Genomic DNA, 17,901 nt, shown 5'->3' with positions numbered 1-17,901 from the left:
TGGTACAAAGAAATGACTTGACAGAGATCTCTGCCCGTTTGAGTCAATGGCTTAGGTGGGAGTGGAACTCTGTTTTCTCCTGATGTCTGTTCTCTGCTTTTGTCAAATGTATTTTCTTGCAAGTTTTCCTAACCTGGAGTTACAGGTATTGTTCCAGTGAGAACAAATCCCCTGAGTATTGTTTTTTGTTGTCTGGCGTCCTAATAGCACTGGCTTTTTTATACAATACATTGGCCGCAGTGATTTGGTAATAGTAGTGCCTACCTGAGCATGTAATAATGCTGCCATAGGAAGACAACCTTTGAGGATCTCAGTGCCTAACAAACATTTTCCAATATTCTGTGAGGTGATAGGGGGTTGCAGATCCCCTGGAATGCAGCATCTGCCTAATACTGCTGTGTAACATTAGACTTAGGATGCAAAGTGAAGTGTATTGCTTGCAAATGATTCTGCAGGCAGAACTTCCCTCTGAAATTATCCCTGCAGAGGAGGTATACTCCTCTTTGGAGATAGCACCCCCTTTCCACCAGTTGTACACCGCCTTTTGGCAATCAGGCATTCCTGTACACCCTTGGTGAGCCAGGGGTGCTTATGGGCACTCCTGCCCCCCTTGCTTCTTGTTGGGATGGTCACCCCTTGGGCCCAGAGTATCGTCCCCTTAAGAAATGTCTACTTATCTTGGACACTGTGCTCCCCTGCTCTCGAGAACCCCAGCACCTCTCCCACTAATCTCCGCCACTCGTTGAAGTTGGCCCTCTTGAAGTCTAGGGCTACTGCCTTGCTGCAGGCCCTTGCCACCCTGCGCTGGACGGTGAATTCCAGCAAGTGATGATCTCTATCACCCAGGTGGTCAAGGACCTGGAGGCCCCTTACCAGGTCGTTACCTGTGGCCAGGACCAGGTCCAACAGGGCATTTCCTCTGTTGGGACTGTGCACCTCCTGAATTAAGTGGAGGTCTGTATCTCAGCCAGGAACCTCTTGGAACAGTCTGACCTGGCTGACTGTTCCTCCCAGTAGATGTCCAGGTAATTTAAATCTCCCAACACAACTACATCCCTTGCCTTAAGTGCCTCTGAAAGCTGGCCCAAAAATTCCCGGTCCAGCTCCTCCCCTTGGTTGGGGGGACTGTAGTAGGCCCCCACCATTAGATCCCTCTCTCCACAACCCCCTTATATCTTGACCCAGAGCACTTCCACTTGCCCCTCTGACCCATTTGCTGGCAGAGGATGTGTATTGCTCCTTGACGTATAGTGCCACACCCCCACCTTTCCTTCCTTCCCTATCCCGCCTGTAAAGCCTATGCTAACTGCCCAGTCATGGGATGAATCCCACCAAGTTTCTGTAAGTCCTATTATGTCTGGGTCTGAACTGGCTATTCTGAGGGCGAGTTCCTCCTGTTTATTCCCCATACTATGAGCATTGGTATACAGGCATTTAAGGCCCTGCCTAGCTGCGTGTGCCACCCCTCCAGATGCTGTGAACAAATTCTCCCCACTGTCAGGGCACTGCTGGATCATGTCCAACACTGTAGCTATCTTCTATTTAAAAGATGTGCCCACTGAGCTGTAACAAGTATTATATGTTGTCTTGTCATTTAGCCAGAGCCATTTTAGGGCCAAGGAGGCAGGAGTCTCAGAAACCTGCAAGTTACTCCCTGTGGGGCTTGGGGAGGTAGAGGGAAACACAGGACTTACTCTTTAGTCTCTTTAGTACTCTATAACCAAAACCAGGTCTGCATTCATTGGCTCAAGTCTGCAAGATGATTTTCCCTCTTAGTTTCATATATACAGAAGGGGCCAAGGGTAGAGCTGCATATCTCAGTGATGTTAACCATAGCCCATTTGCACCCACAGGATAATACCGCTGCTGGCTACAGCTGAAGGTGGACTGTAGTAAACACCAAAAACATTAAGCAGACGAACCTCTACTTCTGTTTGACCATTTTAGTCATTTAAATATGTGTAGAACAAATGCTTCTCATTTCAGTTACTTACAGCTCTATCATGGTTTAAGATGCTGATTTACATGTGTTTACTTTCACATTAGCCCCCCCGATATTTAAATTAGGATGTTGCAACAGAGTAAATGATCAAAATCTAGTCCACGCTGTGTGAAAAAGAATCCATTTCTCAAATGGGAGTGTATGAAAAACACAAGTACAGAAACCAGAGCCCTCTGCTGCTCTCCTCAAAGCCAGGCAACTCATAGCTGAATTTCTGTAAAGCACTGGAGATGTTGTCAGGCAACAGAAAGGGAAGCCAGGTCCCTCCCTCTTACTTTCTTCCCTCTGTATCTGATGTTGAACATTTTTTGAAGCTCCAAAGCACTTGTTCTGCTATTTGGGAAATGTGGTGCTAGGTGCTGATAAAGTGCATTTGATGGAGTTAGAAGGATAGATGGACAGGGTTTCAAGTTAGACTTCTTGCTAAGACAAGTTTTCTAGATCACCTGGTTGTCCAGTATGTAGTAATTTTCCTCAGAGATGCAAAATGGTAGAACAGAATGGACCGATGGGAAAAGTGCTGGGTTTACGGACCCCAGAGACCTAGGATGTCTGAGCTCAGCCAGTCAGCCTTGCAGTAATATCATTCAGTGCCATCTGGGAAACCTAGGTTCTGCTGAGACTCTGCCTGTGCCACACAAGTGCAACAGCGTGGGGAACTGCCCCCAAGAAGTCTAAGCCAGCTCTCCTGCCTCGTGATGACTTCAGAGGTGGGGAAAAGAAGATCCTCACCAATAACCTGGCAGCTGTTTGTGCTATCTGGCTTATCTGCTGGGATCCCAGGGTAAATAGGTTGCCAAAGGCTTTAAAAATATAACTAGGAATTGTAGAGTATTTCCAGTGTACCTATGGGGTTGCCAGTCCTAGGGGGAAGTGGAACACTTTACAGTGACATAAAGTTTTGAACCAGGCCCAAGGGCTGACACCCATCTTGCCTGAGCAAACAAGAGAAGTGACTGAAATCCAGTGATGCAGTAAATAGCTAAAATCAAGACACTAAGCAAGAGTCTGTACCCTAGTTGGCTGCATCAAAAGGAGCAGGGCACAGCAGAGCACAGCAAATTGAAAAGAAGCCCTGTACTCTGTCTAGCAGGATCATGGACCAGTTTTCTTCAGCTTCCATTGCTGCAGTATGTCTTCTGCTGCCTTCAGCGTAGCTTCCTCCTAACCAAACATCAATCAGTTAGTACCAGCGGGCTCCAGTGCCCAAACCCTCCCTTCTCCACACTGCATAGTAAAATAAGAGAATGCGATATTCAACCCCCCACTTTTATTCTGCAACACCACAAATGCTACATATATGGGATCAGGAAGGGCAGCCACTTCTGTGCACAGGCCCAGCAATCTCAAAGCAGCAAGAGAAGCCATTTTGGCCAAATGCACAGGAGCAAAGCTCTATGCTTTTTAAGTTCAGTCTCATGTCTCTGGTGACTGTGGGAATATCTACCCTGCTGCCTTGATGCTCCCAGGGGGACTGTTCTCAAGCCACCCGAGTTCCTATCCCAGTGATTCTCAACCAAGGTGCTGTAACACCTTGGGGTGCCGAGAGATTCTTTTGAGGGTGCTGCGCAATATTACCACTGTTAGGTAGGCAAACACCTTCCCGTGATTCACAAGATAAACCAGAGATTCCAACTAGGAATTTGTAGGTTGAAAAACATTCTGACCTGTTGTGGTGTGAGTCCTTTGAAACAGAAGAATTGCTCTATTGTTTTCTTGCAGTCAAAAACCAAGATAAAGCTAACAGCTGGCATTTTCTGGGGACAGCTTTGAGCGTAACCAGTGGTTCCACTTACCTGTTCTGTGTTGTAAGCCCATGAATCAAGCATCTATCCTGACATCAAAAAAAGTCTAAGGTCTGCCCAAGCTTAAGGGTCCATCAGCTAGCACAGTTAAGGCAGTCTACATTCTGCTGCCAACGGGACACAAGGGAGTGATGTGACTAGTGTTATGTCTGATGCCTTTGCCTGAAAGACTAAGTGTCTTTTTTACAATTGAGCTCCATGGGGACAGCATTCAGCACAAGGGTGCAGCTTGGTTTGCATGCAGGCATCTGGAACTAGGACAGGACGCTTGGACCTCTCTGCAGCCTGGCCTGGCCCTGCCTGGTATTCACCTCCTCACTGGAACAGTCAGTACCTTGACCCCACTTATCTGAGGTTGGCTCTCCCAGGCACCTCACCTTCACAAAGCAGAACCGGATGAAATGGTCAAAATTCCTCTTCTGTGCAGTGCTGTAGAAAGCAGAGACAGGGATGGCAGCTAAGCCCTAAAGATGGAGCAGAGAAAGAGACCATGCGCTTGGGTTACTCCCCTCTCAGCTGCTGCAGAATCTCACGTGACCCCTGATCATTAGAAGCCACATATCTGCACAAGGTTCAGCGCTCACAGAAACTCCAGGTAAGTCTCACTTCTGGTGGCTTGCTCTTCTCAAGATTTGTGATAAAATTCTCAATAGAAGCCAATAGTTGCTAGGCAAACCTGATGTAATGCTCCTCTCTCTCTCTTAGGTCCTTGGAGGACTCAATACTGAAAGCCTCTGTTGTGACAGGGACTATCAGCACGAGCAGAGAATGACAGTGGTGTAACAAGCTGGTCACCTGGAGAAGGCATCACAGCGAAGGTAGCAGTCCCTGACCTCTGAGGCAGCTGGGCAGAAGGTGGGTATATGACCATCTGGCTAATGTAAGGGAGGGTAATGATGAACTCTAGTAGACACCAGGACAGGGAAAAGGTTGCAAATCAGAAAAGGTGAAGCAATGGTAGCCAGTCCCTGAACTCTACAACAGCAGGACTAACTATTTCACATCAATGCACCACTGCCAACACAAGCCTTGAACTGAACTGGAGCAAAGAGAATGGCGAAACCACTCAAAATACAAACACCACAGAAAGGGACAGAGGTGTGTACCTTATTCTTGATCATCCACTTTACGAACCGAGAATCGTAGGGTTCCTCACAGTCAGGGAGATCAGGCACTTCAGCTTCTGCAAGACATGCACGGCAATGTGGACAAGGAGAATGGTGGCACAAATGACTCAGCGATAGACTTCGAAACCAGGCCAAATGACAATGAGAACTCAGATACCCTTGTTGGGTGAGTACATGCATCCATCTTCTCTAAGGACTTGAATTTAAACTGCATCACGCCACAGGTGGACATGCACATGGCCATTTCATCCTGTTACTGGGCATTTCATCCTGTTACTGGGCAGTAGAGCATAGTTCCTGGTCTTGTTTCAAAGGAAGCCCCAGACCAGGACAGCCCCTCTTGTACAACTGATCATAGGCTACATTTATGCGAGTTTCTAGATGCTTGGGGGAGATGACACAGCAGCTGCCTACACTGTGCTCAATTTAATACAGTGCTACACTAAGCACTACATTTACTCACATAACAAATTCATGCTTTGTCCTTTCTTTTCCCTCCCTAATGAAAAGTGAGGAATACAGGGCACAGCTACCATGCATTAGCGTGTTAGCACAGTTATATACGCACCACTTTTAGAAGCAATAGAATAGGCTACTGTGCATCAAAGCACATGTGTAGATGCGCCCACAGACTAGGTTTTGTTTTTTTCTAGATTTTGCAGGACCCAGTGCCCCAGTGGTGAACGTCATCCTTCGGTAGGAAGGACAGGAGCAGGTGCAGCAGCCCCAGACTTACTGAACTCAGAGAGGTCTGCAATCAGGAAATAGGTGCCCTCCGGGATGATGGGCTTCATGCCCACGGCAAGTAGGCTTTGAACTAGCCAGTCCCGCTTCTGCTGCAGCTCCTGCGGCAGCTGGACAAAATAACTCTCTGGCTTCCCATAGCGCTCAAACTCTCTTTGAAACCCTTGAGCCACTGCTTCCTGGCGGGAGAGAGGAACTCAAAGCCAGTGGAAAACACCCCTGAGTAAGCTCAGATCATTCTCTGACAGGAACAGAGAGTTGTTCACAGTTTGCTAAAGACCCCAAAACTAGAGTTTTTCACTCTTTCCCAGATTCAAAGGGGACAAGGGGTCGGTAAAACTATGCTGGGCCTGGAACTTGGCTTCCTGCCCATCATAACACAAGAAGCCTTCCTTCAACCCCAGAGACAGACCGTGCGGGGTATGGAGTGCACGCTACTTGAGCTGGAGTTGTACAACTCTGGCCTGGCCCCTTCCTCCCAGGCATGCTGTGAGGGTGGGGGCACTTAGGGTCACAGTGCATCCCTTTCTGTCTGTTTCCTGTGTTGGCAACGATCAGCTCTGCCACTACCTATTCCTTTGCCATCTCAGGACCAGAGCAGATAGGAAGCACTAGAACAGTTGCTGAAGCATAACCTGATTTGGTTTTCATATGCAAGGGAAAGGACAAGGTTGGTGCCCTGGAAAAGGTGCACAGTAGCAGAATAGTAGATCTGAGGACAGTGGTGCTTGCCTCCAGACTCTGCATGTTTGTAGGCTGGCTGGGCAGAGGGACTAGGGACACAAGAGCCTCCCCAGATGCATTCCCCTCACCTGAGCTGCTGTTGGGCAGTGATACACACAGTTCTGGTGGACAGTTCGGAGGTGTTTGACAAGATGATCAGGCCCCAGTGTCCAGCCCACCTGTTACCACAAAGAGGAGAGAGCATTTGAGATCTATAGGCATCTTACCCCTGCTCACTTTACCTCCTGCCACTTCACCCTCTATCCCAGACAAGACTAGACTAGTCTCTAAAGCATCCTCTGGGGCCTCCAAACCCTCAGGTCTAAAGGCACGCTCACAGAGACAGAATCCCTCACGTTACAGTGGCTGGACAAAGCATCTGGCCGAGCAGATTCAGGGAACGGGAAGCATCAATTTGATTTCCATTCGACCTCAGTCACAGACTCTCACAATGGACCAAGTGAATCAGGGGGCAAAGGCAGAAAGGTTTTCTGTGAGGGAATTGTTCCACCATTCTACTCTGTTACCTTCCATCCTGTGGCGCTAAAGGTTTTTCCAGCACTCCCAATGGTTATGGTCCGATCCCACATGCCTGGCAAGCTGGCTGCCAATGGAACAAGAGAAGAGCTGCTGGAAGAGCTTTCCGTGAACAACATCACAGGTTCAATTAGTGTGTTAGTGCCACAAGGGGACCCCTAGGGCCACTGCAGTTTTTTTCATATTTTTCATAGATTTCATAGACATTAGGGCTGGAAGGGACCTCGGGAGATCATCGAGTCCAGCCCCCTGCCCAAAGGGCAGGAAGTCAGCTGGGGTCATAGGATCCCAGCAAGATAAGCATCCAATTTACTCTTGTACAGCCATTGTACAGTTATAAAGGGCTTCTCATTCAAATGCCTCCAAGCGCTTTCCGGGAATAGTGCAGTGGGACCAAGAGGTACTATGGCAGAGCTTTATTAGCTCCCATTAAATACCAAGCTCATTCCCAAACCCTGTCGGGGGAAGCAAGTGAAATACATTTGATTGGTTACTGTAATCCCACCCCCTAGCACAGCAGCACAGTGCTCTTTTTCTAGGAAGGAGATTTAAATCAAGGGGGTGCAGAGGCCCAGGTTCCTGAAAGCCGTTCCTCTTACCAATCCGGATATGCTTCTTCCCGTCATAGACCAGCCACTCATACACTTCATCACTGAAGCACAGGACGTCGTGTTTCACACACAGGTCTGCAATAAGCTCCATCTCCTTCTTGCTGAACACCTATGCCAGGCAGGAGGGGGATTTTCAGGCCCAACATTTCTTAGCCTCTGCTGTGGCTATCCTAGGAGTCTCCACATCCCACAGTGGGTGTCCAGGCTCAGTTCAAGCAGGGCTGTGAGTTCCATGCTGTCAGCCCATTGCTCCCTCCTTGGACCAGGTGCAGAGCTGCCAGGAACTGCCTCACAGGATGACCTCTCCTATCATGAGTGACACTGTCTCCTCCAAGTTACAGCAGCACCCTCTGCCCACAGGGACCATGCTGTCCGTCGCAGCATGTCCTCCCATCCAAATTCCATAGACAGGGAGTTCGGCTCTCGGATGAGACGCTCATTGCTAGACCTAGGGATCTGATTGTCACCTCAGAAGGTGCTCTCTGCTCTCGGAAGTGGCTCTAAAACAACCCACCCCAAAGCAACAAGTGCAATGTGCTAACACCGGGTCCTCCCTTGGGGTGCAACATTTCTCCCCCTTCTTATTCTTTGCTCAAAGGCAAGTGATACGACTTCTGTGAAACGGGACCCTCAGTGGACCTTCTCAGGGACACCGCTGACTTCTCTGCCTACCCAGTCCTCTCAGGATCTTCAGGCAGGAGAAGACTGAGGCACAATGCAAGTGCAGGCTCTAGGGAGACAATCAGCATTGGTTTCTTCAGTTCAGCACTTTCAGTCCTCTCACAACCACCAGCAGCCTTACCTTCCCCAAGGGGTTGTTGGGTGAGTTCAGGACAATGGCCTTGGTTCGCCTGGTAAACTTGGAAGCCAGCTCTGCTGGGTCCAGCTGCCAATCTCCACTGGACATCAGTTTTCCGGGTTCTGGAGTTTTCTGGAGAGGTCAGAGAGAGGGAGTTATGGTCTAAGAAACAAATGATGTCTGGAGATTGGGGTGGCCTTACACTGTGCTCTGGCTAGGAGTGTCTCTGAGTCTTTATAACAATATATTGCCCATTTCCTGCATCTCTATTTGAGTGTCTCAAAGCACTTTACTAACAGAATGGAGTAAGCCACCCAATCTCACTCTTGCTGAAATAAGTCAATGTCATTGCCCTGATTTTAAAGATGGGTAAATTGAGGCACAAAGTATTGCAGTCCAGGCCCACGTAGTCTAGCGATTCAGTGGAAGTGTCAGGAATGGAGCCCTTGTTCCTAGTTAGGACTGCCTGGAAAAGAGAGCTGACTTCTCATGTTCGAATTTTAGGGGGGGAAAAAGCAACCTGAATCAGGATGAAAAGATAAAAAATTAGAATTTTCCTGTTACAAAATTTTTAACAAAATATCCCACTTCAGGGGGAGTGAAAGGGAACCAGCCCCTGGACTGCCTGATTCCACAGGGGAGGGTCAGTCTACACGTGCTGTTACTAAGACGAATAAACTCCTTAAAATTAATTACTTGCTTTGAGGTCCACTTACTGGTCGCAGTGGTATGAACACTGGAGTCCCCCCAGCCATCTTCACCATTGGCTCATAGCAGTCAAAGAAGGGTTCAATGATAATCACCTGCAAAGGACAAGACGCAGCCTCAGGGATCTCACGGTCCTGCTCTCATGATTGCTGTGGGATGCAGGGAAATATACAGGGGACAAGAGATGTCACTTCTAGATGTAAATTCATTGGTTTAAGTGGAAGGTCTCCAACCCCAAAGTAGCTGGGTACTAGGAAGAAGAAATGACTAATGTGGGCAGAAAAACGCTTTTGCCACTGTTGGAAATGAGAAGGTTGGTTGGTGCCCACTGGGCGATGCATTTTCTCCCTAGGAACCAAAACAGCAGATGGCTGAAGAGGAGTGGAATTTGCAAAACCCCTTCTTTGCAGAAGGTGAGCTGTGAGGATCCTGCTCCGGGAATCAGAGAGCCCTTAACAGGCAGACTAGTCCTTCCACAGGATGGCCTGTATAACTAAACAAAAGCCTGTCTTTTCATGCCCAACCTCACTGCACCGCAGCACGACTAAATGCAGAAGCCAGGACAGTTGTGGTATAGTCAGAATCCTCTGTTACCTCATCTCCACCATCGACCAGAGCCTGGAAACAACAGAACAGGGCCTCGTATGCCCCAACTGTCACCATTACATTGGTCAAAGGATCGATGTCTTGACCTAGGAGCTTCCCAAAAAAGCGGGCCAGGATGGTCACCAGAGCAGGGTGTCCCTGTAGGGAGAGACAGCACGAGTTGTACAACTCTAACTGGATTGGCCTCTTCAGCGCTGTGGATGCATAAAGGGATGTAAGTAGCAAAACCTGTGACTAGTGGGCATGATGGAGGAGAAGGAGAGACATGCTTCTGCTACAGCCCTGATAGGTGAGCGATTAGGACACTTGCCTAGAAAGCCAGAGGTCCAGGTTCTTAGTCCTCCTCATCCAGCAGGGGTTTGAACCCAATTCGTTCTGCTCAAGTCTAGAGGACTTAACTCTGCTTTCCTTTTTACAGAGAGCATTCAGCATGAAGCCTCTTGGCTCCCCTCCCTCGCAAAGAAGAATCAGGGACTCCCCAGTCCACTTGCCCAGCCAGTGCATCTATTCTACTTCCTCTGGACAACTGAGGTCTTTAGGAGCTGTCTGATTCAAAGGGTAGTAGGGAGAGCAGCAACTGCTGTAGAAGGAGGATGCTCTCACGCACAAAGACCCGGGTGTACTGGTGCAGCATGGCATTCTCTCCGCTGAGAGCCTTCACAAATGCCTCCTTCACGAAGTCCGGTGGAGGGAAGTCAGGGAAGCCCTGGCCAAGGTTCACAGTTGGGTAAGTGGCAGCCAGTTTCACAAACTCCACCCTGCAGAGAGCAAACTACAGAGAATTAAAGGGATTCAGGCAGCCTGCATAGGCACAGCCCTGCTCTGATTAAGATCTCTTTGTATAAAAGAGAATAGGTAATTTCTGCCAGGCATGCAAGGGGTAGAGCTAGCATTATCTCCTTGGCCTGCATTTGTGCTGGTTATATCTTATGTCAGGCTTCCAGAGCATGCTATATTTCACGTCAGGCAGACTTACCAGACATTCTTGTCCAATCCTTGCAGCCTCTGAGCTTGAACTGACCTTGACATTTTTGCCTACAGGAAGGAAGGGAGGAAGAGAGGGTGGGAGGAAGGGGGGGTAGAGAAGAAAAGGAAGAGAGAAATGGACAAAGGGAGAAGATAGAAACGGTTAAATACTTTCACTAACCCCAAGATGGACCAAACCCTGAGAAAGCTGGGCACTGTATAAACACAGAATAAAAATGCAGGTCCTTAACTTACAACCTAAGTACAAGATAAAAGACAACAGCTGGATATGGAGAAACAGACAGAGATGATCCTGGTCAGCAAGATGGGCTGTGGTCTAAGCCTACTATCTTCCCCACTGGTGTCAATGTTTTTGTAAGCATCATTGAAAAGGGAGTTTTCAGGAAGGTTTTGAAGGAGGACGATGAGATGGCTTTGCAATGTCGAGGTGGAATATGACAGACAGCATAGGAGGAAACACAGACACTTGTTTGAGAAGTTAAAAAGGCAGTGATGAAGACTAGCACCAGTGGCCAGTCAGCAATTTCCATAGCATGAGTAAAACCATCAACAGTGTAGGGAAGCCCATGAGAGGCCTTGAAAATAGAAACAAGTAACTAACATTTCATACAAAAAGGGAAGCCAGTCCAGGGATGCACAGGGAAGGATGAGATGGCCAAAGTGATAAGAAAATCTTTCCCACAGCATTTTGCATGGATAGAAATGTGACAAGAGAAGATTGGAGACATAAGGTAAGGAGAGCTTAGATGAAAGTGGGGGTGGTCAGGAAAGGTTGTATGTTAAAGGTACTGCACAGAGAACTGTTTTTTAAGTAGGAAGCCAGGGAAATGTTGAGTCCCTTCCCTATCCCCCCACAAATGCTCACTAATCTCTCAGGCAGAGAACACGTTCCCACTTACCTCCTTCTTCTTGCAATTTCCAATGAGCTGTGCCATCATTTGATAAGTGGGATAAAGTGCCTGTACTTCCCTCTGGGGCACCAAGACGTTTCAGTGGCTTTAGTCCCTCACTGTTAATTTCACAAGTAAATCATTGGACAGGATCTCTTTGCTTCTGGAAGGAGTGGGGGAGGGCTGGGCTAATGATCCATCTTGCATCAGGCATGGTGCTGAACTCTGAGCTCTTTCACTGCTACCAATGTCCAGCACCACAGGGTCCCATACACTTGCCTGCTGCTGTATCCCTTCTGCAAGAGTAAATTGTTTAGAAAGAGGCCAAAGCTTAGGACTTCTCCCACACACTTGTTCCTAGCTCTCTGTGAACAAGCTCCCAGTTGTGACTACTGGCAAGATGAGGAACCTGCACTATTTTCACTGGGAATACAAGGAGCAGTGACTAAGGAGAGGAAACTGAGAACCCTGCAAGTAAAAACAAGATGAAGATTAAACTTTATTGGCTCTAGCATTCTGGTTTTTTGCACTCATTTGCAAGAAAAAGTTCTTGGCAGCGCTGCCCTTGGGTCAAGACTCAGAACATTTTGTTCCACCAGGAAACAACGTGACCAGTGGTCAGTAAGAAAGAGGTGTCTTGAAGTAAGAGGATCTGATTCTCAGTAAAGATGTCCTTGTCCCCAGCCACTGGGAAGGAAAAATCACACAAATCTCACCCTTTCACTACACCTGCTTCCTCTTTTCTCAGGCCCAGCTTAGATCAGCCATCCCCTCATAGCTGCAGAACAGAGACAGCTGCTTTCTGGGTTTGGCAGTAACTTTACCATGGCTGACCACCACGTAACTTTGGAGTTAGTCAGCTCACCTGGTGGCCTCTGAATTTAATTCCTCAACAGAGAATAGGTCTGTGTTCAGTAAGTTCTCTCATTAATTTCATCACACATTCCCAAAATGAACAGTGTATCTCCTTAACTGTAGTTGAGGTGGCAGAGGAAAAGAGATGATTATATGGCTTAAGCACAGAGATGGGAATCAAAAGGACAGATTCTATTCCTGGTTCTGTGACAGACTCATTGTGAAATCCTCAGTAAGAGATTTCACTGCTCTGTCCTTCCTCCCTGGATAATAATATCCCCCAAACTTGTAAAGTGCTCTATGATCCTTTGATCGTGCAAAGACATCTCAGGTATTATTTCTGACAAGGTCAACCATCTTGGGAATCCACAGAAACCTTTATTCCACATTAGACAGTCTGCTCTTGTGCCAATTAGCTGTTTCTTTTAAAAGAGACACCATAAACTACAGGGTAGTTGGATGGAAAAGAGTTTGCAGCTATGATACAATTTCTACAATGCTACTTCTGCCACTACTAATGCTACCAGTGTACTGGAAAACTGAACTTTGTGTTACAAGCTTACTTGGCCCCAAAATCTCCTGAAGGCTTGAGCCAGGAGTTGGCCTACAGCTCGGAGAAATGCACAGTCCTGGGAGTTCAATACCTTGCCAATAGAACAGCTAAATTCAGCACTGCTCTTCCTCCTCCAAAGGAACTGGCCCAGAGATAGTCCAGCTCTCCTGAGCATACCACAGCAGCCACTGACTCTGGTCCCAAAGGCACAAACCTGGATTTTCCCCAAGATAGAAAAAAAGGATGAAATCAACAATTCCACATCATTGCTGACACAAAGCAAAGACTCCTTTAATTATACAGTCCTGCCCAGGGCTCTCATTTAGTTTTGGTAGTACTCTAGTTACTCTACATTCAGACAGTTGACTGTCTGACTCTGTCATCATCTGTTAGTGGGAGAAAGAGGACAGGAATAAAGTCTTCTGCAGGATAAGAGGGATGGGAGAGGGATGAGATGCCTTTACTTCACAGTTTAATAACAGACACTGGACCATACTTGGGTTCTATGGCACAGACAAACCCAGGATTACATAGCAGGGCTCAGTCACCAGCTGAGGGCTGGGGTGGTGTGGGCATTAAGGTGCCCAGTTCACACTCAAAGTGGTTTTAAGTTCAAGGCCATAGCAGAAGCAATCCTGGCACAGCCTGTTAAATTCCAATGATATCTGCAAATTCTGCTAAATACCTTGTCACAAGGATGTGCAAAAGGACAGGTAGTCTGCAGCTCCTGCTGCCGCCTTCTCCTACTAATTTCAGGCTTTCAGCAGTGTCTGGTGCTTCTTTGTGACCATCCGCCTATCTTCTTCCCTTCCTTCCTTCTGGCTAGTTAAGGACAAAATCATGGCTGCCTTCTACACTCCCATCACAGATATCACTTCAAATCACAATGTTGGAAGATATTCCAAGGGTCATCTAGTCCAGTGGTTCTCAACCTTTTTTGTACAAAGACCTGTTTGTAAACATTGATGGCTAGTCCTGACCCAATGCCCTTCACTCCTGACCCGATGCCCCCGGCCCCAGCTCCCAGGTGTGTGGGGCAGGGGATGAGGGTGTGGGAAAGGGGGGGTGTGGGACATGGGGGTCCCAAGCAGCTCCTTGCCAGGTGGAGCTCTGCCAGCCTGCAAGGGAAAAGTCACGTTTTCCCAAGTTTTTCTCCTTTAAAGGCAAATCCATTTTTAAAGTTTGTTGATCCATTTTTAAATATTGTCCGCAACCCTTTCATATATTCTTGCAACCCATTTTTGGGTCGTGACCTACAGGTTGAAAAAATGCTGATCTAGTCTAGCCTCATGCACAGATGCAGAACTGGCTACAGTATTGCTAAACCATCCCAGCCAGATGCTGATCCAACCTCTTCCTGAAAACCTCCAAGGAAAGAATTCACTGTTTCCTTAGGCAGCCTGTTGCAGTGTCCAGATGTTCTGCCAGTTGGTTTCAAGTTATAGGGCTAAGGTGCTGATACTGTGGGGACATGGGGGTGTTAATCTAAACCACAAATAACAATATTATAACACAATTCAGGACAGTAGGTAGGTTACCAGGGATCCCGCAGTAGCAAAGCTTGTGGACAGGGGGAAGGCTATGTAGACTTAGACCCAGCTAGTGTCCATTAATTTGAGTATATTTTTTTCAGTTACACTGAACTCCAGAGGAGAATGAAGCAAGCAGGGATGTCCTTTATCTGTGCAGTGTAAGCATGAGCACAAAAGTTTCATGTATTACACATGGCAGCAGTACACAGCCTGCTCAGATCACCACAGGAAAAGGTCACTCGTGATTATTTCCTACTACCCTTTCTGTATAATGGTAAACACAGCCTCCTTTGTCCTCATGCTTTCTGTGCTTATTCTCTGCATCAGTGTCTCAACCAACAGAGAACAAGTGCTATTAGTAAGATTGAGCTGTAAGAACATGCCAGCAAGGACGCTGTTTGCACAACTTCCTTCGCTGGGAGTGACAGCACAGGAAACATTCTCATTATGACTCCACGATAGGACAAAGAAGGAAATGACCAGAGGTTGTCTGCAAACACAGACTAGAGCAAGCAGTTCTTAGAAGGGAGAAAGGTAAATCAACTTACACCAATCTATGGCAGGCTGTCTTTCTGCAGAGTTCAGCACCCACCCCCCGGTCCTCCCTCCCAGGCACAGGCTTTCTGATTGCTCCCTCTGCTCTTGTGACTTCCTGGGAGGAGCTTCAGGACAGCTGTTGGGCTAACTGCAGAAGAGAAGGAGCTGAGGCTGAATGAGAAAGGAAATGTCTATAAGGGTGAACGGTAATTTGGGGTTCCAGTCTCAAAGTTGCCCATCTGGAAATTTCCAGTTTGTTTGCAACAATGGTCAACTGAGGAGCCCAGTCATGTTCAAAAGGGGCATACAGTCTGGGTTCATAAGTGCTTTAGCTACAGAGGAAGGAAAATGTCCTGGTGCAGTAGTAAGTGTGTCTACATGGGCACTTCTACCGGGATAACTCTAGCAGGTAATATTTCTGGTAGGGCTAGAGCAAGAAATTTCCCTGTGCCTGATGTAAATCCTTGGTCACTTCTAAGTAATTTCAGTGCTTTTGAAAATAGCACTTTAGATGACTGATATTATAAGACTGGATAACAAGGCAAAGGAATGAAAGGCAAGGGATTTTTACTGGGTATTACAGAAGTTATTTTTTTGGCTATGTGATCTGCAGTGGAATCCTTGGATAATGTCTCTCGTCAGGACCATATTCAGATGGTAGTCCGAAGAACTGGGATTTTATCAGGGGATAAGGGTTCATAATGATATGAGAATTATAATCCCTAACTTTAATTTACCAGAAGGGCTGGAATCTAAAACAGACTCTGAAAGTGATATTTGGGCCCAAGTCAGTCCCCTCTTTGCTTCTGTTTTCCATAAATACTAGGATCTCAAAATGTTTTACATGCATTCGTGAATTGGGTCTTGGAACTCCCCTGGGAAGTAAGTAATTACTCTTTCCTTTTTAAAAATGGAAAAAAAAATTAGGCACAGGGGAAAGTGACTGTTTTCAGCTGTCAGTACATCTGGGAGAGAACTGGGGATTGATCAAGGTCTCCTGGCTCTTGCTCCTGTGCTTGTCACTATCTGACTGGCCAAAAGGACATCGCAGATGTGACTCACTGAGAAAGGTAATGTGTTTGTTTTTTTTATTCAGCTGTCTTAAAATTATTTGATTTATTTTTAAAGCTTCTTGCTAGCTCAAACATCTGAATAAACAATTGTGAGAAAAAATGATGGTTGTTTAAGATTCAGTGTCCCTGCCTATTCCATAAATGATGGAAAGCATGGACAAATAGCATCTGGGTGTCCACCAAGATGTGCAAGGAAAGATGCTGGCTAATAGTCCAGGACTTGATGAGGTAAGCAACATCAGAAAAAAACGTATTTCTAGACCTCCTTTATACATCATAAAAAGAAAAGAAACCCATCCTCCTTCTTAAAGGCATATTGAAAATAATAATAAAAATGATATATGTATGTGTGTATACACACATAAATAATAGTGCAATGAACTAGCTTATGTGTCTGAACACTACTGTCCCCTAGTGAATGGAATCAGAGCTATTTAGCTGCATGTCATGCAGTCTGTAATGCCAATGTGTAGTGCAGCACCCTGGTAAATGTGAAGTTCCTAGAAAGCTACAGAGATATCTTTTACTATGGAAATAATAACCGGTGAGTGCCAGTTCTAATCTGCTACTCCCAAGCACTTACTGCAATCACTCACAACTGCCTGGTTTGCCTTGAAGATTACAGTGAATGCCTTTGAACTCTCCTTTATGATTTTTTTTGAATGATGCTGCCTAACATTTCAACATGAGTCAGCCTAATGAAAATAACCCCTGTGAATCAGCCTGCTTTTACTGATGCTGCAAAATTACCATCGGACATAGTCGCCGTCTAATAATTATGTTTCTATTCATGGCAACGGTAAAACAAACATTACATTCGCAAATGGCCTTACACTGGTGAACTATTGTCATAGAAATCTAATGAGGTTTTACAAATGTTCCACTTTGGTAAATGGATGTGGATTGGTCTTTATATGGGCCCAAGGGAAAAGCTGTAAAACATGCAGTTTAAATCAATTCCTCCCTCTTAATGTAAACTCTCCTCAAAATCACTGATTGTCCCAACTCTATTTTGAGAAACCCTTTTATATATGACAGCATTTACTAGGATTACTCTAGAGATCTGAAATTTAGATATCCATCTGCTGAGGGGCTGAGGCCCAGATCTACAAAGGTAGGAAGCACCCAACTCATATTTAGATGCCTAACTTCCCATCGTGTTAAGGCACTGACATATAAGCTATGGGCCTAAATACCATTGTGCATCAAAGCCTGCCTCTCTGTTGGGACCTGGGTATAAAATGATACCAGAGCAGAATGGATGTGGTGTACACCCAGTTTGTACCAGTGTGAGTGCATGTTCAAGGTTCAGGGAAGACGATGATCAAGCCCAGATGGTGTACCTTTCTCTCCCAAGTTAAACCACCCATCCTACCCAAGGTAATATTTAGGAAAATGGGCCGGACAGGTTTTAAACACTGAACTGCTGAGAGAAGAGTACATAAAGAACGAAACATTTTGGTCCTGTAAGAAATGTTACTGTTATTGAAACATTAAAAGTTTTTAAGTTAAAATATATATCAGTATGTTTAAAATAAATAAATGCTCTACTTGTGGTTGGACTTTGGCTTCCGTCTACAGCTCAGAAAGGACTCGCACCTGTTCACATTGGTATCAATGGCCAAAATTCTCTTGACTTCAAAGAGAGAACAACCTGGCCCTAAAGAAAAAGAAATACATGGCAAAGAAGTTTACCAAAGAGCAGTTACATCTCAGCATCCTCTACATCCATAAGCATAAACAAGATGCACAATGGAATTAACCAGGAAAATAAATTACTCTGCTTTGTGTTTTACACAGTACTGAATATGC

At 46.3% G+C, this 17,901-nt stretch overlaps 1 protein-coding gene across 4 annotated transcripts; it reads right to left on the bottom strand.

Moving 5' to 3' along the window:
* Window positions 1–1,928: 1,928 nt before the first annotated feature.
* On the bottom strand, window positions 1,929–15,128 carry LOC149855400 (kynurenine--oxoglutarate transaminase 1-like). Of its 4 annotated transcripts, XM_090022405.1 has the most exons (14): window positions 15,028–15,114; window positions 13,039–13,161; window positions 10,639–10,697; window positions 10,270–10,420; window positions 9,651–9,800; window positions 9,065–9,151; window positions 8,352–8,480; window positions 7,538–7,658; window positions 6,929–7,005; window positions 6,491–6,580; window positions 5,671–5,857; window positions 4,914–4,990; window positions 4,185–4,271; window positions 1,929–3,166 (listed from the first exon to the last, which is right to left on the bottom strand). In XM_090022405.1, the coding sequence occupies exons 2-14, from the start codon at window positions 13,120–13,122 to the stop codon at window positions 3,098–3,100; spliced, it is 1,368 nt and encodes a 455-aa protein (XP_089878531.1). In that variant the 5' UTR covers window positions 13,123–13,161; window positions 15,028–15,114; the 3' UTR covers window positions 1,929–3,097. The 4 variants fall into 4 exon arrangements, with proteins under 4 accessions (XP_089878531.1, XP_089878533.1, XP_089878532.1 ...); XM_090022407.1 differs by lacking the exon at window positions 13,039–13,161 and having other exon boundaries at window positions 15,028–15,128; XM_090022406.1 differs by lacking the exons at window positions 13,039–13,161; window positions 15,028–15,114 and adding an exon at window positions 11,549–11,746.
* Between the last annotated feature and the right edge of the window lie 2,773 nt (window positions 15,129–17,901).

The sequence above is a fragment of the Crocodylus siamensis genome, chromosome 11, assembly GCF_052110815.1.
Source record: "Crocodylus siamensis isolate JL-2025a chromosome 11, ASM5211081v1, whole genome shotgun sequence".
Lineage (NCBI taxonomy): Eukaryota > Metazoa > Chordata > Crocodylia > Crocodylidae > Crocodylus > Crocodylus siamensis.
Note: the sequence above shows the minus strand (reverse complement) of the source record. Positions and strands in the feature narration are given on the sequence as shown.

What these genes read in the sequence shown, in the direction of transcription:
- LOC149855400 (XM_090022405.1), bottom strand. Translation starts at nt 13,122, where the DNA reads ATGCTCAGGAGAGCTGGACTATCTCTGGGCCAGTTCCTTTGGAGGAGG. An exon ending in TGGTCGATGGTGGAGATGAG is followed by an intron (nt 9,152 to 9,650) that starts GTAACAGAGGAT and finishes TGTCCTTTGCAG; the next exon opens with GTGATTATCATTGAACCCTT. An exon ending in TGTTCATACCACTGCGACCA is followed by an intron (nt 8,481 to 9,064) that starts GTAAGTGGACCT and finishes TGACCTCTCCAG; the next exon opens with AAAACTCCAGAACCCGGAAA.